General features: G+C 37.9%; 1 protein-coding gene across 3 annotated transcripts in view; it reads right to left on the reverse strand.

The window, feature by feature from the left end:
* Window positions 1-23,177, reverse strand: part of pnpla7b (patatin-like phospholipase domain containing 7b) — a 130,692-nt gene that overhangs the window by 99,474 nt on the left and 8,041 nt on the right. For all 3 annotated transcript variants that reach the window (XM_062057060.1, XM_062057057.1, XM_062057059.1), the window contains exons 3-11: window positions 21,013-21,096; window positions 20,833-20,920; window positions 17,419-17,501; window positions 17,253-17,353; window positions 17,045-17,185; window positions 14,646-14,805; window positions 14,504-14,584; window positions 8,713-8,841; window positions 4,573-4,653 (exon numbers count right to left, since the gene is read on the reverse strand). In XM_062057060.1, the coding sequence (XP_061913044.1) occupies window positions 4,573-4,653; window positions 8,713-8,841; window positions 14,504-14,584; window positions 14,646-14,805; window positions 17,045-17,185; window positions 17,253-17,353; window positions 17,419-17,501; window positions 20,833-20,920; window positions 21,013-21,096 (948 nt within the window). The remainder of the gene's footprint in view (window positions 1-4,572; window positions 4,654-8,712; window positions 8,842-14,503; window positions 14,585-14,645; window positions 14,806-17,044; window positions 17,186-17,252; window positions 17,354-17,418; window positions 17,502-20,832; window positions 20,921-21,012; window positions 21,097-23,177) is intronic.

The raw sequence follows: 23,177 nt of genomic DNA on the forward strand, positions 1-23,177 counted from the left end.
TCCACAACTCCAACATTTCTCACGTTTGTGCGCCATTTTTTTTTTTTTAAAACCTGATTCAAACCATTCAGTCATCGAAGGCAAAAACATCTGTCCCTTTACCCAAAATTACCAATTTTCCAGGAATTTCTCCCCATTGACAATGAATAGGCAATATACAAACCTCTGCATACCCCACATTTCCCACCCGATTCGAACCATTCCAACATCCACACACTCCACTCACCATGGACATTCAAGCCAGCATGTTTCCCTGTTCCAAGAATTCCGCCATTACCAGGAATTTCCCCCACTGAAAATGAAAGTTCTACAACTACAACATTTCTCATGTTTGTGCGCCATTTTTTTTTTAAACCTGATTCGAACCATTCAATCATCGAAGGCAAAAACATCTGCCACTTTTCCCCAAATTCCCAATTTTTCAGGAATTTCTAGAACCCCATTGACAATGAATAGGCAATATACAAACTTCTGCATATCCCACATTTCTCACCCGATTCGAACCGTTCCAACATCCACACACTCCACTCACCATTGACATTCAAGCCAGCATGTTTCCCTGTTCTAAGAATTCCGGCATTACCAGGAATTTCCCCCACTGAAAATGAAAGTTGTACAACTCCAACATTTCTCACGTTTGTCCGCCATTTTTTAAAACCTGATTCGAACCATTCAATCATCGAAGGCAAAAACATTTGCCCCTTTTCCCAAAATTCCCAATTTTCCAGGAATTTCTCCCCATTGACAATGAATAGGCAATATACAAACCTCTGCATACCCCACATTTCTCACCCGATTCGAACCGTTCCAACATCCACACACTCCACTCACCATGGACATTCAAGCCAGCATGTTTCCCAGTTCCAAGAATTCCGGCATTACCAGGAATTTCCCCCACTGAAAATGAAAGTTCTACAACTCCAAAATTTCTCACGTTTGTCCGCCAATTTTTTTTTAAACCTGATTCGAACCATTCAATCATCGAAGGCAAAAACATCTGCCAGTGTTCCCAAAATCCCCAATTTTCCAGGACTTTCTCCCTATTGACAATGAATAGGCAATATACAAACCTCTGCATATCCCGCATTTCTCACCCAATTCTAATCGTTCTAACATCCCCACAATCCACTCACCATGGACATTCAAGCCAGCATGTTTCCCAGTTCCAAAAATTCCGGCATTACCAGGAATTTCCCCCACTGAAAATGAATGGGCAATATATAAACCTCTCCATGTCCCACATTTCCCACCCGATTCGAATTGTTTCAGTTCCACTCACGCTTATCGGCGGCTTGCGCACAAAGGGCATTCACATGCAATTCCAATCGGAATTACAAATTATAGTTATTATACCTAATAATACAATGCAAGAATCGTCTTGAATCGATTCGTAAACGAATGATCCCCCCCAAGGAGTTAGAATCGGATGAATTGGGTGCCCAAAGATTCAAACCTTTACTTATTTGATAGAATAATTTTAACTTTTTTAAAGTAAGTTACATGTTAGAAAAGTTCCTTGTGGTTGCCTAAAGATGCCCTTAAAACATTTTTTTAAAAATTATTCCCATAAGAAAAAAAAAAAAAAAAACTTTTTTTGAAAATTATGAAATGGATCCTGAATCGGGATGAATAAGAATCGTGGTTTTTTTTGTCCATCGATACTTCTTATGCAGAATATTTAGTATATACTTTTCTAATCAGCCTGACCTAAGCCTAGGTTTACTGTATGTGTTCAATATATATTGATTGTTGTGCTTAAGACATGAATTCATATCATTTAACAAGGTTTATCCTGTTAAACTGTAAGTAGGTGAGATATCATTATTGCATACAATTAAAATCAAGAGTACCGTAATTTCCGGACTATAAGCCGCTACTTTTTCCCCTCGTTCTGGTCCCTGCGGCTTATACAAGGGTGCGGCTTATTTACGGCCTGTTCTTCTCCGACACCGACGAAGAGGATTTCGGTGGTTTTAGTACGCAGGAGGAAGACGATGACACAATGATTAAAGACTGACTTTTCATATACCGGTAGGCTGGTTATTTTGATAACGTACAGGCGAGCACTTTGTATTACTTTGCACCGTTATATTATTTGTACTCTGCACGAATGCTGTTCGCCATGTCAAAGATGTGAAAGTTTGATTGAATGATTGAAAGATTTATTGTTAATAAATGGGACGCTTTGCGTTCCCAAACAGTCATCTCTGTCCCGACAATCCCCTCCGTAGTAGCAGGAACCCCTATATACTACAGTAATTACACATCAAAACCCTGCGGCTTATAGTCGGGTGCGGCTTATATATGGAGCAATCTGTATTTTCCCCTAAATTTAGCTGGTGCGGCTTATAGTCAGGTGCGGCTTATAGTCCGGAAATTACGGTACTCATTCAGTGTTCATATTTAAGTACCGTATTTTTCGGACTATAAGTCGCAGTTTTTTTTTATAGTTTGGGCCGGGGGTGCGACTTATACTCAGGAGCGACTTATGTGTGAAATTATTAACACATTACCATAAAATATCAAATAATATTATTTAGCTCATTCACGTAAGAGACTAGACGTATAAGATTTCATGGGATTTAGCGATTAGGAGTAACAGATTGTTTGGTAAACGTATAGCATGTTCTATATGTTATAGTTATTTGAATGACACTTACCATAATATGTTACGTTAACATACCAGGCACGTTCTCAGTTGGTTATTTATGCCTCATATAACGTACACTTATTCAGCCTGTTGTTCACTATTCTTTATTTATTTTAAAGGCCTACTGAAAGCCACTACTACCAACCACGCAGTCTGATAGTTTATATATCAATGATCAAATCTTAACATTGCAACACATGCCAATACGGCCGGGTTAACTTATAAAGTGCAATTTTAAATTTCCCGGGGAACTTCCGGTTCAAAACGCCTTTGGAGGATGACGTATGCGCGTGATGTCGCGAGGTCCACGGAAGTGTTTGGACACAATACACAGAGCTCTGTTTTCTTCGACAAAATTCCACAGTATTCTGGACATCTGTGTTGGTGAATCTTTTGCAATTTGTTTAATGAACAATGGAGGCTGCAAAGAAGAACGTTGTAGGTGGGATCGGTGTATTAGCGGCTGGCTGTAGCAACACAACAAGGACTACTTACCCTGATAGCAGACGCCTAGCCGATGCTAGCCGCCAAACCCACGGATGAAGTCCTTCGTCGCGCCGTCGATCGCTGGAACGCAGGTGAGCACGGCTGTTGATGGGAAGATGGGGGCTGGCTGGCGTAGGTGGAGTGCTAATGTTTTTATCATAGCTCTGTGAGGTCCGGTTGCTAATTTAGCCTTAGCGTCGTTAGCAACAGCATTGTTAAGCTTTACCAGGCTGAGAGTTATTAACCGTGTAGTTACATGTACATGGTTTAATAGTATTGTTGATCTTCTGTCTATCCTTCCAGTCAGGGATTTATGTATTTTGTTTCTATCTGCATTTGAGAACGATGCTATCACGTTAGCTCAGTAGCTAAGTGTGTCACCGATGTATTGTCGTGGAGATAAAAGTCACTGTGAATGTCCATTTCGCGTGCTCGACTCTCATTTTCAAGAGGATATAGTATCCGAGGTGGTTTAAAATACAAATCTGTGATCCACAATAGAAAAAGGAGAGAGTGTGGAATCCAATGAACCCTTGTACCTAAGTTACGGTCAGAGCGAAAAAAGATACGTCCTGCACTGCCTCTAGTTCTTCACTCTAACGTTCCTCATCCACGAATATTTCATCCTCACTCAAATTAATAGGGTAATCGTCGCTTTGTCGCTCCGAATCTCTCTCGCTCCATTGTAAACAAAGGAAAATTGTGAGGAATATTACCTCCTGTGATGTCACGCTACTTCCGGTACAGGCTTTTTTATCAGCGAGCAAAAGTTGCAAACTTTATCGTCGATTTTCTCTACTAAATCCTTTCAGCAAAAATATGGCAATATCGCGAAATGATCAAGTATGACACATAGAATGGATCTGCTATCCCCGTTTAAATAAAAAAAATTCATTTCAGTAGGCCTTTAAATTGCCTTTCAAATGTCTATTCTTGGTGTTGGGTTTTATCAAATAAATTTCCCCAAAAAATGCGACTTATACTCCAGTGCGACTTATATATGTTTTTTTCCTTCTTTATTATGCATTTTCGGCAGGTGCGACTTATACTCCGGTGCGACTTATACTCCGGAAAATACGGTATATCCATTTCTTAGATATTGTGCATGGAGAAGACATTTATGAAAGGGACTTATTTGCGCTTGTCGCCAAGGCCCGGCTCGAGAGTTGATGACGTTGCGTGCGAGAGACAATAAATTGTATTTATTTTAATTGGCCACACACACGCTAAGGTCAGAGTTTCTATAAAAAGGCTTATTACTGTGCTTTATTCTTTCGCAGCCATACGAAGGACTGTGTTTATGACGCTGTGCTTAATGTTCTGTGAAATGCCACTTGCCTTCCCGGCAGCTGCTAATGTCACACACACGCACACACACACACACACACACACACACACACAATATCACAATGCCTACTAATTATCTTCCCGCCTACCGGATTGAAGAGCTCTGTCGTTAGGCCCAGGTAGTTATGTAACGCCAACAAGGTGACTCTTTGGAGGCGCACCATGATTATCTGGCAAACACACACAAATCATGTAAGCAGAGCAGATTTAAAGGGAAAATGCACTTTTTTAAATTTTGTCTATCATTCACAATCCTTATGTAAGACAAGAACACTTTTTTCTCCCATGCGTTCTAAATAGTAAATAGACGTTAGCAGAAGTCAGCTAACAATGGAATCGCTCTATTCCGCCTATAAAGTGCTCTACAATCCTCCATCAAGGTTTTATATACACGCTGTAAGTATATATGTAGTATCTAGTAACATTCATAACAACATGTAATATTTACATATTTTCATCATTTTAACTGTATTAATTAGAGATGTCCGATAATGGCTTTTTTGCCGATATCCGATATTCCGATAGGGGCGGGGTTGAGGTGGGGGGGGCGGGGTTTGGTGGTAGCAAGGGGTTCCGGGTATTTGTTCTGTTGTGTTTATGTTGTGTTACGGTGCGGATGTTCTCCCGAAATGTGTTGGTCATTCTTGTTTGGTGTGGGTTCACAGTGTGGCGCATATTTGTAACAGTGCTAAAGTTGTTTATACGGTCACTCTCAGTGTGACCTGTATGGCTGTTGACCAAGTATGCCTTGCATTCACTTATGTGTGTGTGTAAAACCCGCATATATTACGTGACTGGGCCGGACGTGACGACAGGTTGTAGAGGACGCTAAAGGCAGTGCCTTTAAGGCACGCCCCCAATAATGTTGTCCAGGTGGAAATCGGGAGAAATTCGGGAGAATGGTTGCCCCGGGAGATTTTCGGGAGGGGCACAGAAATTCAGGAGTCTCCTGGGAAAATCGGGGGTTTGAAACCGATACCAATTAACGGATATCTCCATACTTGCCAACCTTGAGACCTCCAATATCGGGAGGTGGGGGGTAGGGGGGGCGGGGGGCGTGGTTATTTACAGCTAGAATTCACCAACTCGAGTATTTCATATATATATATATATATATAGGCTCCAGCACCCCCCGCGATCCCGAAGGGAATAAGCGGTAGAAAATGGATGGATGGATATATATATATACACATACATATACATATATATATATATATGAGAAATACTTGACTTTCAGTGAATTTTTGCTATATGTATATTATATATATATATATATATATATATATATATATATATATATATATATATATATATATATACATATATATATATATATATATATATACATATATATATATATACATATATATATATATATACATATATATATATATATATACATATATATATATATATATATACATATATATATATATATATATATATATATATATATATATATATATATATATATATATATATATATATATATATATATATATATATATATATATATATATATATATATATATATATATATATATATATATATATACATAAAAGAAATACTTGAATTTCAGTGTTCCGGTGGCTATCCATTAGATGGCAGTATTGTCCTGTTTAACTTCTCCGTTCATGATGAGTATATAATTTCGGCCACTGTGTTCAATGGAGAAGTCTGTTCTACATATTTACAGGCAACATACACCTTCCCCTTCGAACTGTCCTGGATGAACTGAAATTCTTGTTTCCATTCGTTTTGGAACTTGCAAGCGTATTTCTTCATCTTGCTCGTCGACGGCGTCGCCCTGTCTGTAATTTCCTCGTTCTTCTGCTTCGTCTCCTTGTGTGCGCAGTTGTCCACTCTACTCTCTAAAAGCCCTAGATGTTATGACGTCATTGGGCAGGCAAGCTGTTTATATTGTGGGAAAGCGGACGTGAGAACAGGCTGTCCCCACTCAGTCTCAGGTCCGCATTGAGCTGGAGGGGGCGTGGCCTCCAGCTCCGGCTGAATACCGGGAGTTTGTAGGGAGAAAATCTCTGCCGGGAGGTTGTCGGGAAAGGCGCTGAATACCGGGATTCTCCCGCTAAAAACGGGAGGGTTGGCAAGTATGGATATCTCTAGTATTAATTTCACAGAAATGCATCACAACGTTCACTTTCCCTTCAACAACAACAAGACTACTAATCATGGCAGACTTGATGAGAGACAACAAAGACTACTTTGGGACAAATGATGATCCAGAAACTTCTGTTTTTTGAGCCTGAACATAAGGAGGATGATCTACAAGTTTTAGAAGCGGTGTGCTAAACAGATCGAGAAAGTCGCAGTATTGCCAAGTGCTAAACAAGATATACAAACATAATAAAACAATCACTTACTGTACAATCTCTGCTCTCACTGGGATAAAGACTGATGGGATGTTTATATCTTCCCCCTTTAACATCAACAATTCATCATTATCCTCACAGAGGGTTAAAAACAGTTTTTTTTGTGTCTTTCTCGGCATCTCCAGGTCTGAGTGTTAGAATAATTATGTATATATTATCACACAACTTTTATGCTTAAGGGCCGTTGCTATAATTATTGTCAATTGTGCTGAAGTGGTATTTTTCTTTGTCTGTGCAAAGCTGGCAATCCAAAAGATTGCAAGCCAGTCTCGTATCAGTGTCTGTGTCCAGGAACGGCCTGCTGACTGGAAAGGCCGAACACCGCCATGACGCAGACAGAGCAGAGACAAGGCAATATCACCAGTGTCAACACATGTGCATTTCTTGTGTAATCATATATTGTGTCTAACTGGAGCTGTCGACATTAACCCCATTCCCTCAGTGACAGCTTCAGTGATGTAACCAGGGACCTCCCAAATAAATAGAGGAAGCACGTGGGCTAGACTTGAGAGCGTAGTTTGGATCTGTAACTAGAGTACAGCCCAAATAACGTCTTTCCTCAATTGAGCAACATTTAACTCTGTATCCCTGCATGATTCCTTGCCTCTCGTTTGTTTTAATAGATGTCATCAGTGTTTGAACCTGACACTAAGTTGGATGGTAAAGTTGAGCAACTTGTGTGTTTCTGTCCACGACCTCCCCCCAGCCATCTGGAATTATATCTCACAAACTCAGAGGCCATGCAGCAGCTCAATATGTCAACATAGCAGCATGAGCTACTTAGCGCTCTGTGATCAAGGCACCGATAAAAGTAGTTTCTCTGTGTTAGCGCTTAGAATAACAATATGGCTAATACTTGTTAATATTCAGGTCACGACATGTAAATGGAGTATTGTTGGTGCTTTTTGGACGTTTTTTTAAATTAGCTCTTGTGTTAGCCACCTCCTATTAGCCGTGTTTTGCGATTTAGAATGCAAAAATAGAAAACAACGTGTGTTCTTGTCTTACATAAGGATTGTGAATGATGGACAAATTAAAATAAAACAAGTGCTGTTACCCTTTAAGGCAGGGGTCACCAACGCGGTGCCCGGGGGCAGCAGGTAGCCCGTAAGGACCAGATGAGTAGCCCGCTGGCCTGTACTAAAAATAGCTCAAATAGCAGCACTTACCAGTGAGCTGCCTCTATTTTTTAAATTTTATTTATTTACTAGCAAGCTGGTCTCGCTTTGCTCGACATTTTTAATTCTAAGAGAGACAAAACTCAAATAGAATTTGAAAATCCAAGAAAATATTTTAAAGACTTGGTCTTCACTAACTGACAAAGAAACAGAAAAGTGTGACATGATTTATTTAAAAATTTGAGAGTTGACTTTTGTATTTTACATGAGTTATTATTTGTACAAACATGGTGCAAAGTAATTCATGATTTGTTCAAAAATGTTAGTGGCTAGCTAGTTAAAAATGGGATATTGTGATTTCACAAGACTGTCTTAGAAGTGATCAATTGAAAATGTTCAATTTGAAAAATGCGCACTTAGAGAAAATATAAAAATAAAGTGTTGCATATTGATATTTATCTGTTTCTATATATATTTATTGTGAGACATCATTAAGATGATCAGTGTTTCCACAAAGATAAATATCATTAATTATTAATAATAACATAGAGTTAAAGGTAAATTGAGCAAATTGGCAATTTCTGGCAATTTATTTAAGTGTGTATCAAACTGGTAGCCCTTCGCATTAATCAGTACCCAAGAAGTAGCTCTTGGCTTCAAAAAGGTTGGTGACCCCTGCTTTAAGGCATACAAGAAAAAGAAAAACATTTGTTGCGTTACCTGAATGACGCGTACTAGCGTCTCGGGGTATTTCTTGAAGACGGACTCAAAGGCCGATGCAGGTAAACGTAAGATGGTGGAGCGGGTGGCTGCTCGTGCTGACACCGTCTTGTAAGCGGCCGGGTAACCCTGGAAGGACATTAGCAAATAATAAACAAACATGTCGTTTTAAACATGGCTGTCAAAATGGACACAATATTAACATATTAACGCTCATTTCCTTTAGCAGTCCTTTAATGGCTAACCTTTTATTATTTAGAATATCTTAGCACTTTAAACGTATTTAAATGAAACTATTGAAATATTTTATTAGTTTATTTTTGCTCTGTCCTTGAACGCACCTCCGTCTGAGTAGAGAAGAATCATCCTGTTCTAAGAGAGGTTCTACGCGCACAGACAGTAATGTGTTCATGTCCATTTAGATCACAGGTGTCAAAGTCAAGGCCCGCGACATAATTTTATCTGGCCCGCAAACACCTGGAAATGATACGTGTCAATAAAGTGCTTCATATTTTCTCACTAAACATAAATGATTTTTTTTCATTTTGACAGAAAAAATATATGTACTGCTCGAAATTGCATACCTTTTAAACTTTAATAGTATCCATTATTGCAACAAACATTGCAGTATATTATCATACTTTCCAAACATGTTTTTGTCTAAATAACAATATTTAACATTACAGCAAACTACCCATCAAATTAATAAAAATGACAATACATTTCACGTTGTTCTTTACAGCGTATTACTGTATATTGGAAAAAAAAATACTACTGTTTTTTTGCATTAAAATTCTGTTGACTGAGCTGCCAGTTTTTGACTGTAAAATTTACGGTTGTTGTTTTTAACGGTGTATTACTGTAAATGGAAAGGCGGTACATTTGTTTTTACGGTAGAAAAACTGGCAGATAAGTCGCCAGAATAAAAAAATTACTTGTGCTGTTTTTCCCTAACAATATAATGTTGTTAAAAACTAGAGATGTCCGATAATGGCTTTTTTGCCGATAACCGATATTGTCCTACTCTTAATTACCGATTCCGATATCAACCAACAGTCATGGAATGAACACATTATTATTAGAGATGTCCGATAATATCGGCAGGCCGATATTATCGGCCGATATATGCGTTAAAATGTAATATCGGAAATTATCGGTATGGGTTTTTTTTATTATCGGTATCGTTTTTTGTTTTTTTTTTATATTTTTTTATTAAATCAACATAAAAAACACAAGATACACTTACAATTAGTGCACCAACCCAAAAAACCTCCCTCCCCCATTTACACTCATTCACACAAAAGGGTTGTTTCTTTCTGTTATTAATATTCTGGTTCCTACATTATATATCAATATATATCAATACAGTCTGCAAGGGATACAGTCCGTAAGCACACATGATTGTGCGTGCTGCTGGTCCACTAATAGTACTAACCTTTAACAGTTAATTTTACTAATTTTCATTCATTACTAGTTTCTATGTAACTGTTTTTATATTGTTGTACTTTCTTTTTTATTCAAGAAAATGTTTTTAATTTATTTATCTTATTTTACAAATTTTTTTAAAAAGTACCTTATCTTCACCATACCTGGTTGTCCAAATTAGGCATAATAATGTGTTAATTCCACGACTGAATATATCGGTTGATATCGGTATCGGTTGATATCGGTATCGGTAATTAAAGAGTTGGACAATATCGGAATATCGGATATCGGCAAAAAGCCATTATCGGACATCCCTAATTATTATGCCTAATTTTGTTTTGATGCCCCGCTGGATGCATTAAACAATGTAACAAGGTTTTCCAAAATAAATCAACTCAAGTTATGGAAAAAAAATGCCAACATGGCACTGCCATATTTATTATTGAAGTCACAAAGTGCTTTTTTTTTTTTTAACATGCCTCAAAACAGCAGCTTGGAATTTGGGACATGCTCTCCCTGAGAGAGCATGAGTAGGTTGAGGTGGGCGGGGTTTAGGAGTAGGGGTTAGCGGGGGGTGTATATTGTAGCGTCCTAGTAGAGTTAGTGCTGCAAGGGGTTCTGGGTATTTGTTCTGTTGTGTTTATGTTGAGTTACGGTGCGGATGTTCTCCCGAAATGTGTTTGTCATTCTTGTTTGGTGTGGGTTCACAGTCCGGCGCATATTTGTAACAGTGTTACAGTTGTTTATGCGGTCACCCTCAGTGTGACCTGTATGGCTGTTGACCAAGTATGCATGGCATTCCCTTGTGTGTGTGAAAAGCCGTAGACATTATGTGACTGGGCCGGCATGCAAAGGCAGTGCCTTTAAGGTTTATTGGCGCTCTGTACTTCTCCCTACGTCCGTGTACACAGCGGCGTTTTTAAAAATCATAAATTTTACTTTTTGAAACCGATACCGAAAATTTCCGATATTACATTTTAAAGCATTTATCGACATCTCTAATTTAAACTTTTATTAGTAGATTGCACAGTTTAGCAACAGCATTGTTAAGCCTTACCAGGCTGAGAATTTTTAACCTTGTAGTTACATGTACACGGTTTAATAGTATTTTTGCTCTTCTGTCTATCCTTCCAGTCAGGGGTTTATTTATTTTGTTTCTATCTTCATTTGAGAACGATGCTAGCACGTTAGCTCAGTAGCTAAGTGTGTCACCGATGTATTGTCTTGGAGATAAAAGTCACTTTAAATGTCCATTTCGCGTGCTCGACTCTCATTTTCAAGAGGATATAGTATCTGAGGTGGTTTAAAATACAAATCCGTGATACACAATAGAAAAAGGAGAGAGTACATAGTTCTGTGAGTTCCGGTTGCTAAGTTGCTAAATTAGCCTTAGCGTCGTTAGCAACAGCATTGTTAAGCCTTACCAGGCTGAGAATTTTTAACCGTGTAGTTACATGTACATGGTTTAATAGTATTTTTGCTCTTCTGTCTATCCTTCCAGTCAGGGGTTTATTTATTTTGTTTCTATCTTCATTTGAGAACGATGCTAGCACGTTAGCTCAGTAGCTAAGTGTGTCACCGATGTATTGTCTTGGAGATAAAAGTCACTTTAAATGTCCATTTCGCGTGCTCGACTCTCATTTTCAAGAGGATATAGTATCTGAGGTGGTTTAAAATACAAATCTGTGATTTACAATAGAAAAAGGAGAGCGTGTGGAATCCAATGAGCCAGCTTGTACCTAAGTTACGGTCAGAGCGAAAAAAGATACGTCCATCACTGCCTCTCAAGTCCTTCACTGTAACGTTCCTCATCTACGAATCTTTCATCCTCGCTCAAATTAATGGGGTAATCGTCACTTTCTCAGTCCGAATCTCTCTCACTCCATTGTAAACAATGGGGAATTGTGAGGAATACTAGCTCCTGTGACATCACGCTACTTCCGGTACAGGCAAGGCTTTTTTTTTATCAGCGAGCAAAAGTTGCGAACTTTATCGTCGATTTTCTCTACTAAATCCTTTCAGCAAAAATATGGCAATATCGCGAAATGATCAAGTATGACACATAGAATGGATCTGCTATTCCCGTTTAAATTTAAAAAAATCATTTCAGTAGGCCTTTAAGTCGGGGTCCACGTTAATCACTTCATGGTAAAATTATAAATTGACTGCTCCCAGACAGGTTAGATGGTGTTTTCCTGACTGGAAATTGAACCCGGGCAACGGCGGTGAGAGCGCCAAATCCTAGCCTCTAGACCACCAGGGAGCTGGTGTTGTTTACTTGAGTCATTATGCCATCATAGTGCAGTCTACATGCATCTCTTATGTTTGACTGGTCACACTTATCATTAAACCATGAACCAATTAAAATAGCTTTGAGGTCGGTAAGCAAAACCAGAATTATTCCGTACATTAGGCGCACCGGTTATAAGGCGCACTGTCGGGTTTGGAGGGGGGAAAAAAGCATTTTAAGTGCGCCTTATACTCCGTAAATACGGTATTTGGCTGATAGTCATTAAATAAATATCCATCCATCCATTTTCTACCGCTTATTCCCTTCGGGGTCGCGGGGGGCGCTGGAGCCTATCTCAGCTACAATCGGGCGGAAGGCGGGGTACACCCTGGACAAGTCGCCACCTCATCACAGGGCCAACACAGATAGACAGACAACATTCACACTCACATTCACACACTAGGGCCAATTTAGTGTTGCCATATGCCAATCATTTTTCTTAAAAAGCTATAAGGGCAGGAAAAGGGTCTGCACTCCAGAAATTGATCAAATAAACGGCATTGTGGAAGACAAAAATGCCAAGTTGGCATTTGCTCTTTCTTTGCAATCATTTGTTCTGCAGCCTTTTGCGAGTTAAAGGCCTACTGAAAGCCACTACTACCGACCACGCAGTCTGATAGTTTATATAACAGTGATGAAATCTTAACATTGCAACACATGCCAATACGGCCGGGTTAACTTATAAAGTGCAATTTTAAATTTCCCGCGAAACTTCCGGTTGAAAACGTCTATGTATGATGACGTATGCGCGTGACGTCAATCGTTGAAATGGAAGTATTGGGACACATTGTATCCAATACCATAAGCTCGGTTTTCATCTCAAAATTCCACAGTATTCTGGACATCTGTGTTGGTGAATCTTTTGCAATTTGTTTAATGAACAATGGAGACTGCAAAGAAGAAAGCTGTAGGTGGGATCGGTGTATTAGCGGCTGGCTGCAGCAACACAACCAGGAGGACTTTGACTTGGATAGCAGACGCGCTATCCGACGCTAGCCGCCGACCGCATCGATGATCGGGTGAAGTCCTTCGTCGCACCGTCGATCGCTGGAACGCAGGTGAGCACGGGTGTTGATGAGCAGATGAGGGCTGGCTGGCGTAGGTGGATAGCTAATGTTTTTAGCATAGCTCTGTGAGGTCCTGTTGCTAAGTTAGCTTCAATGGCGTCGTTAGCAACAGCATTGTTAAGCTTCGCCAGGCGGTACAGCATTAACCGTGTAGTTACAGGTCCATGGTTTAATAGCATTGATTTTCTGTCTATCCTTCCAGTCAGGGGTTTATTTATTTTGTTTCTATCTGCAGTTAAGCCCGATGCTATCACGTTAGCTCCGTAGCTAAAGTGCTTCGCCGATGTATTGTCGTGGAGATAAAAGTCACTGTGAATGTCCATTTTGCGTTCTCGACTCTCATTTTCAAGAGTTTATAGTATCCGAGGTGGTTTAAAATACGAATCCGTGATCCGCAATAGAAAAAGGAGAGGGTGTGGAATCCAATGAATGAGCCAGCTTGTACCTAAGTTACGGTCAGAGCGAAAAAAGATGCGTCCTGCACTGCACTCTAGTCCTTCACTCTTACGTTCCTCATCCACGAATCTTTCATCCTGGCTCAAATTAATGGGGTAATCGTCGCTTTCTCGGTCCGAATCGCTCTCGCTGCTGGTGTAAACAATGGGGAAATGTGAGGAGCCTTTCAACCTGCGACATCACGCTACTTCCGGTACAGGCAAGGCTTTTTTATCAGCGACCAAAAGTTGCGAACTTTATCGTCGATGTTCTCTACTAAATCCTTTCAGCAAAAATATGGCAATAACGCGAAATGATCAAGTATGACACATAGAATGGATCTGCTATCCCCGTTTAAATAAAAAAATGTCATTTCAGTAGGCCTTTAAGACTAAACCACAGCGCCCCCGAGTGGTTGCTCGTCCATTGACAGAGTATTGATCAACCCTCTCATCAGATGACTGATCAAGTACATTGCAGCAATAAGGACAGTGATTTTAAGGGGGAGTGATTCATTTGCAAGGAGAAGGAGAAAAAGGCATGAAAGACGAGGCTGAGAGGTGGAGAAGCTCACAGTGATGATGTCCAGAATACTCAGCAAGCTGTGGACGCTGTCTCCGGGAAGAACATCCTTCACCGCCACTTCCGTGCCGTCCTGCGAGACAGCAGCACGTTCTGACACCCGGCAGTAAAGCATGTGCATACTGTCCACCTACGTTCTCACAGATGGACAGCTCCAGTCGGCCATCTTGGACCACGTAGATGCTGTCGTCCTCGTCCCCGGGCTTGAAAAGAGCCTCGCCCTCCTGCAGCTCGATGAACACCATGTGGCGACAGAGCTCCAGGAACAGAGGCTTCTCAAAGTGGCCCAAAACCCTGTGTAATAAACGTACACAACCTCTGAAGTCCAGACCCAGGAGATTAGTTTTCTTAATCCAAAAAGGGCATTTCCCGGTTAAATCAACAGTAGGAAAAAAACAAGAGACTTCAGATCAGTGAGCTCTGTTATGAACGTAGCAACATAATGAGCTTCTCTGTCCTGGCTGCTCAGTACAATAAGGCTAAGCCGACAACAGGAATAAAGAACATATATGAATATTTTTTAATGCCTAAATTAAAGCAAAATAAGGTCAATTCCTCAAAAGTTTAATTTACATGCAAAACAGCTTTTAAATAGATCATTGAAATGTGTTTATTTTTATATTGCAGGTAAGATGGCGCCAATCCCAGCTAACTTTGGACAATGTAATAATTTATTTTGCATGTTAATTAAATCAAATTGTAAATAGATCATTTACAGGCAAAGATCATTTAAATGTACATTATCTAGTTGGTTGAATTTTAATAAATGCATTGGTCGCTGGTATCGCACAATTTCAACAAAATTTAAACGCAAAAAAATTAGTTACCGTCCGTCATGAAAAGGCAGTTAACTGGGCGACCTTGGCATAATACAACAATTTTTTTATTTTATTATATATATATATGTATATATATATATATATATATATATATATATATATATATATATATATATATATATATATATATATATATATATATATATATATATATATATATATATATATATATATATATGTGTTTTTGTTTTGTTTTTTTACACAGAATTTTTTTTACACTGAGTTTTTTTTTACACAGAATTTTTTTTACACTGCATTTAAAAACACTGAAATTTTTATCCACTGAATTTTAAAACAGAAATTTTTATCCACTGAATTTTAAAACCCTGATTGTTTTTATTCAATGAAATTGTCAGCATAATTTGACGTAAAAAACTATTCAGTTCACAAAATTCAAACACAAAAAATTCAGTTACCGTACATCATGAAAAGGCAGTTAACTGGGCGACCTTGGCATAATACAATATTTTATATTATATATATTATATATATATATATATATATATATATATATATATATATATATATATATATATATATATATATATATATATATATATATTTACACACACACAAACACATTTGGCATGTATATGTGTGTATATATATATATATATGTATATATATATATATATATATATATATATATATATATATATATATATATATATATATATATATATATATATATATATAGTGTGTATGTGTGCATATATATATATATATATATATATATGCACACACACTATATAAATATATATATACACACACAAACACATAGCGTGTATATGTGTGCATATATATACACACACACACACATATATATATATATATATATATATATATATATATATATATATATATATATATATATATATATATATATATATATATATATATATATATATATATATATATAAATATAAAAGGTGGGTTTTTTTTCTTTTATGACAAACACACAAAATACGATGTATTGTCCAAATAAATATTTCATAATGGAATATTTACTGTAAAGTAATTGGAGCCTTAAATAAATGAATAACTCATAACAACATTGATTTTGATTCATTATTATTTTTTGAGCGATTAATGTAAAAAAAAACTAAAAAAAATCCCACTAAAATTATTCAGGATCCAGAAGGGCCCCACTCATAACAGCATTAAAATAAGTCGTATATTTTATTTTATTTCAACCCATAAATCTCTAAATCAACTTCAGATCTATCCGTCAGTGATGAGTTTTTAATTATTACTTTTTAATTTGTTTGTTTTGTGCCCTTTTTGTCATAGAAAACTTTGTTTATTATATATTATATACTATATATATATATTATTTTTTATTTTTTCACTGAATTTTAAAACACTGACATTTTTATACACTGAATGTTTTATTTGTTCACTGAATTTTTTTACACTGAATTTTTCTATACTAAATTTCTATACACTGAATTTAAAAACCCTGAATGTTTTTTTTCCCAATGAAATTGTCAGCATAATTTGATGTAAAAAATAGTTCAGTTCACAAAATTCAAATGCAATAATTGCACTTACATAAATTCATCTTTTGTAATAAAGACATTAATGAAATTATTTTTCTTTGTCGCCTTGATTTAGAGAGTAAGAATGTATTTTCCCCGAGCCTTCATTCAGCAGTGTGAGTGGCACTGGGAGCCGGGTGGGTGGAGTCAACTCACCTGACGTTCTTCAGCATGTAGAGGACCTCGGAGGGCAGGTTGGAGCTCTGCACGTCGAACTCGGTCAGGTCGGCCTCCAGCAACGAGGGCGGAGGTTCTTTGGGCTGCAGGGTGGGCGGATCTTTGCGGATCCGGAGGATTCTGTTAGGAGCGGAGGAGAGAGGTTTTTGAAGCGGGGCCCCACTTCCTTGCGGTGGACGGCACCTACTTGCGAGCGATGCTTAGGACTTTGGTTCTCTTGCGCACACGCTGCTTTGACACGGAGGTAGACGAGGAGGAAGTCGGGGGGAGGGAGGACAAAGTCTGGACCTTTCAAAACAAACAGCAGTGCTGTCAAATACATATCACAGAAAGGATGGTTTGTGTGCTGCTACCTTGCGCATGATTTTTCTCCCATAGAAGAGCACTTTGTCTCTCTTTCTGAAGCGATAGTGAGGCACACCTGGCTGCTGTTCACCTGCTCAGAAAGGTGACATCAGGGGTGTCCAACTGCTTTTCATTGAGGGCCACAAAGGCCCCCGTGGAACAGTCGATAATATGTACAAGGCTTTGCCTCATTATATTACTATGCATGTGATTATTTTACTGTTTTTTTTATATACGCTGTGAAAAAATATGTAGATTTGGCGGAAAAAGTGTTCTTTTTACAGGGCCTTACTGTCAATTAAAAAATGGTACCACTGTTTTTTACGAAGAAATTCTGCCAACTGAGATGGATTTAAAAAAATGTTTTTTTACTGTAAAACATCATTTTTACAGTGTACAATTTGATGCATGGAATGATAAGTCAAAGGGGTATTTAAGTATGTATCTTTATATGAACAAGAAAATATGCATTTGGTTATTATATATATATTTTTTTACATACACTGAAAAAAAAAATCTCTAGAATTTACGTTAAAAAAAAAAAATTAAAAAAAAGGAAGCTCAGTCGCCAACATTTGACCATAAAATCTACGGTTGTTCTTTTTAATTTTCAAAATTCTGATAATTGAGATGGGATTTTTTTTTTCTTCTGTAAATTCTATTGTCATTTTTAAATTGTATAATTTAATGTATAAAATCATAAGCCAAACAAATATTTACCGTAAATTCCAAAATATAAGGTGCTACTTTTTTTCCTACGCTTTGAATCCTGCGGCTTTTAATACAGTGCAGTTAATTAATGGATTTTTCTTCGCGGACGGCCATAACGCAAATAGTTTTCATTGAACACATGCAAAGACAGTTTAAAGATGTGTTATTTTTTGTGCAACGGCGTCCTCTTTTGGACAAGTTCGCTCACTGTAGGGGCTTCTGGATGAATGCCTAAAAGTGTTTGAACCAGAAGTTAAGTTAAAGTACCAATGATTGTCTCACACACACACTGGGTGTGGCGAAATTATTCTCTGCATTTGACCCATCACCCTTGATCACCTCCTGGGAGGTGAGGGGAGCAGTGAGCAGCCACGCCCGGGAATAATTTTTGGTGATTTAACCCCCAATTCCAATCCTTGATGCTGTATAAATGCCGTTCTGTTTTCGAGCCATCGATAGCGTTTCTACTCGTATGGATTCTTCATTCATCGCTCCAAGCAATGTTCGTAAGTTTTACAATGTAACTAAAACAATTCTTGTCCCATGTGTGATGTCTGTAGGAGTGTTTGCATGCATATTTGTATGTGCTATCGTAATGTAATGTCAGCATGAACTGATATGCTAACTTATTTACGAGTGTCTGTGTTAGTATTATCAACTAAAAATTACATTATTTTTGTATTGTTTCAGTTTCACAAATCCTCAGTATATTCACCAAAACGTCACTGTGGAGTTATGGTGTCTGTTTAGCTGATTGGAGAGCTAACTTGCGCAGCTAGTGGGTCCATGACCATGAATTCGGTTTTGTTTGATCAGCCGTTTTACTGCCTTGTTACAAACACCGTTTGGAAACAATTAAAGTATGTAAATATACATTAAATACATATTTATGTGTAAATATCTCATTTCACAACGTATATATCTGGGACTTATATATGGGGAAATTTTTTTCTAAAATGTAGTTTTCTCTATAATCCGGATTTATACGGTTTTTGATTGATTGAAACCTTTTATTAGTAGATTGTACAGTACAGTACATATTCCGTACATTTGACCACTAAAAGGTAACACCCCAATAAGTTTTTCAACTTGTTTAAGTCGGGGTCCACGTTAATCAATTCATGGTATAAATATATACTATCAGCATAATACAGTCATCACACAAGTTAATCATAAGAGTATATACATTGAATTATTTACATTATTTACAATCCGGGGGGTGAGATGTGGAGGGGGTTGGGGCGGGGGGGTTAGGTTTGGTTGATATCAGCACTTCAGTCATCAACAATTATATCATCTGAGAAATGGACATTGAAACAGTGTAGGTCTGACTTGGTAGGATATGTAAAGCAGGTAGTGAACATAGTGAGCTCAGAAAGCATAAGAACAAGTATATACATTTGGTTATTTACAATCCGGGGAGGTGGGATGTGGTGGGGGGAGGGTGTTAGTCTAGGGTTGAAGTTGCCTGGAGGTGTTCTTTTAGTGCGGTTTTGAAGGAGGATAGAGATGCCCTTTCTTTTACACCTGTTGGGAGTGCATTCCATATTGATGTGGCATGCAAGGAGGATGAGTTAAGACCTTTGTTAGATCGGAATCTGGGTTTAACGTGGTTAGTGGAGCTCCCCCTGGTGTTGTGGTTATGGCGGTCATTTACGTTATGGAAGTAGTTTGACGTGTACTTCGGTAACAGGGAGGTGTAGCGGATTTTATAGACTAGGCTCAGTGCAAGTTGTTTTACTCTGTCCTCCACCTTGAGCCAGCCCACTTTGGAGAAGTGGGTAGGAGTGAGATGTGATCTGGGGTGGAGGTCTAGAAGTAACCTAACTAGCTTGTTCTGGGATGTTTGGAGTCTACATTTGAGGGTTTTGGAGGTGCTAGATAACCAGGACGTGCTAGTGTAATCGAAAAAGGGTTGAATGAGAGTTCCCGCTAGAATCTTAATGGTGCTTTTGTTGACCAGAGAGGAGATTCTGTAGAGAAATCTTGATCGTTGGTTGACCTTTTTGATTACCTTGGTTGCCATTTTATCACAGGAAAGATTCGCCTCTAGAATGGAACCTAGGTAGGTGACCTCATCCTTCCTGGTGATAACAATGTCACCCACTTTTATAGTGAAGTCACTGACTTTCTTAAGGTTGATTTGGGACCCAAATAGGATGGATTTCGTTTTATCCAAGTGTATGGATAGTTTATAGTCAGCGAGCCAGGTGCAAGTTCTACAGAGTTCAGCACTGAGGATTTTCTCCACCTGTGACTTGTCCTTGCCGGATACCAGCATGGCCGAGTCATCCGCAAACAAAAACAATTCACAGTCGCATGCTGATGACATGTCGTTTACGTATATTAGGAACAGTAAAGGCCCTAATATACTGCCTTGGGGGACTCCACATCTTACTGAGAGGGGGGGGGGGGGGGACACGGTGCCGTTCACCCCTACCACCTGTTTCCTCCCCTCCAAGTAAGATTGCATCCAGCTCCATGAGGTTTTATCAAGTCCGATTGCTCTGAGCTTATCCAACAGTATAGCGTGGTTAACGGTGTCAAAGGCCTTCTGAAGGTCCAGCATGACCATGCCGCAGTATTTGCCCGCGTCCACCTCATGTTTGATGTGGTCGCTCAGATAGAGAAGGCATGTATTTATATTTATTTTAACAACAAAATATGATATTTGATGTGACTTGACAGAGTGAAGTTGAAGAAGGACTCACGAGCATGTTTGAACCTCTTGTACAGGAAGAGCACCACGATCCCGATGGTTGCGACTGCCACGGCGGCGCCTATTAGCACACCCGTGAGCTGGAAGACACGCAAACAGCAAGAGACACAGGCAGAAACACATGTTGTACATCGTCTAATCATTATTATTGTTATCATTCCATCGTACACACCATAGTGGTCTGCATCCTCTCCTCCACAAACTGTTGCACTCGTGAGGTCACGGCCGTGATGTCGTTCTTGCCGTGCACCAGCATCTGCACACATTGGCGGAAGCCGATGTTGATCTCGACTAAACCACGACATCGTTGTGACGACATCATTGTCTATACGCTAATGGTGCCAAAACCTTTTCCACTGACGGCCACAGACTGACAAATCGAAGGATGCGGGGGACATTTTTATATTTTTCCCCTTAAGAACCATTAAAATATGTCAGAGTAATTTTATGTATGTTATCACAAAAGTTTCTGTTTTCGGAAACTTCTGGCGAGCAGACAGAGGCAAGGCAAGGCAAGGCAACTTTATTTGTATAGCGCTTTTCATACACAAGGCAGATTCAAAGTGCTTCACAGACAACAAAGTGAATGAAAGAAAATAAAGGCAAAATTAAAATGCAGACAATAAAAATAAAAACAGTGCAGACGTTAAAAGTTAAAAGATTAAAAGATTTAGCTGAAAGCTAAGGTGAACATAAAAGTCTTCAGTCTAGTTTCAATAGTCCGAGTTGGGGAAAGTCTGATATCTTCAGGAAGTTTATTCCAGCTATTTGTTGCATAGTGACTGAATGATGCTCTCCCTTGATTTGAGTTTACTCTTGGAACCGCTAACAGATTGGTCTCAGAAGATCTTAGTGATCTAGAGGGCTTATATAGTGGGAGCATATCAGTAATATACTTCGGCCCTAGACCATGTAGTGATTTATATGTGAGCAGGAGGATTTTGAAATCAATTCTCTGATGTACAGGGAGCCAATGTAAGGATTTAAGAATTGGTGTAATGTGCTCACATTTTTTGATCTTTGTTAGAACTCTAGCAGCAGCGTTCTGAAAAAGCTGTAGCTGCCTGACAGTTTTTTTGGGAAGACCTGCAAGGAGACCATTACAATAGTCTAGCCTACTGGTAATAAAGGCATAGATTCTAGCCTACTGGTAATAAAGGCATAGATTCTAGCCTACTGGTAATAAAGGCATAGATAGATAGATAGATAGATAGATAGATAGATAGATAGATAGATAGATAGATAGATAGATAGATAGATAGATAGATAGATAGATAGATAGATAGATAGATAGATAGATAGATAGATAGATAGATAGATAGATAGATAGATAGATAGATAGATAGATAGATAGATAGATAGATAGATAGATAGATAGATAGATAGATAGATAGATAGATAGATAGATAGATAGATAGATAGATAGATAGATAGATAGATAGATAGATAGATAGATAGATAGATAGATAGATAGATAGATAGATAGATAGATAGATAGATAGATAGATAGATAGATAGATAGATAGATAGATAGATAGATAGATAGATAGATAGATAGATAGATAGATAGATAGATAGATAGATAGATAGATAGATAGATAGATAGATAGATAGATAGATAGATAGATAGATAGATAGATAGATAGATAGATAGATAGATAGATAGATAGATAGATAGATAGATAGATAGATAGATAGATAGATAGATAGATAGATAGATAGATAGATAGATAGATAGATAGATAGATAGATAGATAGATAGATAGATAGATAGATAGATAGATAGATAGATAGATAGATAGATAGATAGATAGATAGATAGATAGATAGATAGATAGATAGATAGATAGATAGATAGATAGATAGATAGATAGATAGATAGATAGATAGATAGATAGATAGATAGATAGATAGATAGATAGATAGATAGATAGATAGATAGATAGATAGATAGATAGATAGATAGATAGATAGATAGATAGATAGATAGATAGATAGATAGATAGATAGATAGATAGATAGATAGATAGATAGATAGATAGATAGATAGATAGATAGATAGATAGATAGATAGATAGATAGATAGATAGATAGATAGATAGATAGATAGATAGATAGATAGATAGATAGATAGATAGATAGATAGATAGATAGATAGATAGATAGATAGATAGATAGATAGATAGATAGATAGATAGATAGATAGATAGATAGATAGATAGATAGATAGATAGATAGATAGATAGATAGATAGATAGATAGATAGATAGATAGATAGATAGATAGATAGATAGATAGATAGATAGATAGATAGATAGATAGATAGATAGATAGATA

This window comes from Entelurus aequoreus, linkage group LG08 (assembly GCF_033978785.1).
Source record: "Entelurus aequoreus isolate RoL-2023_Sb linkage group LG08, RoL_Eaeq_v1.1, whole genome shotgun sequence".
In the NCBI taxonomy this organism is placed as follows: domain Eukaryota; kingdom Metazoa; phylum Chordata; class Actinopteri; order Syngnathiformes; family Syngnathidae; genus Entelurus; species Entelurus aequoreus.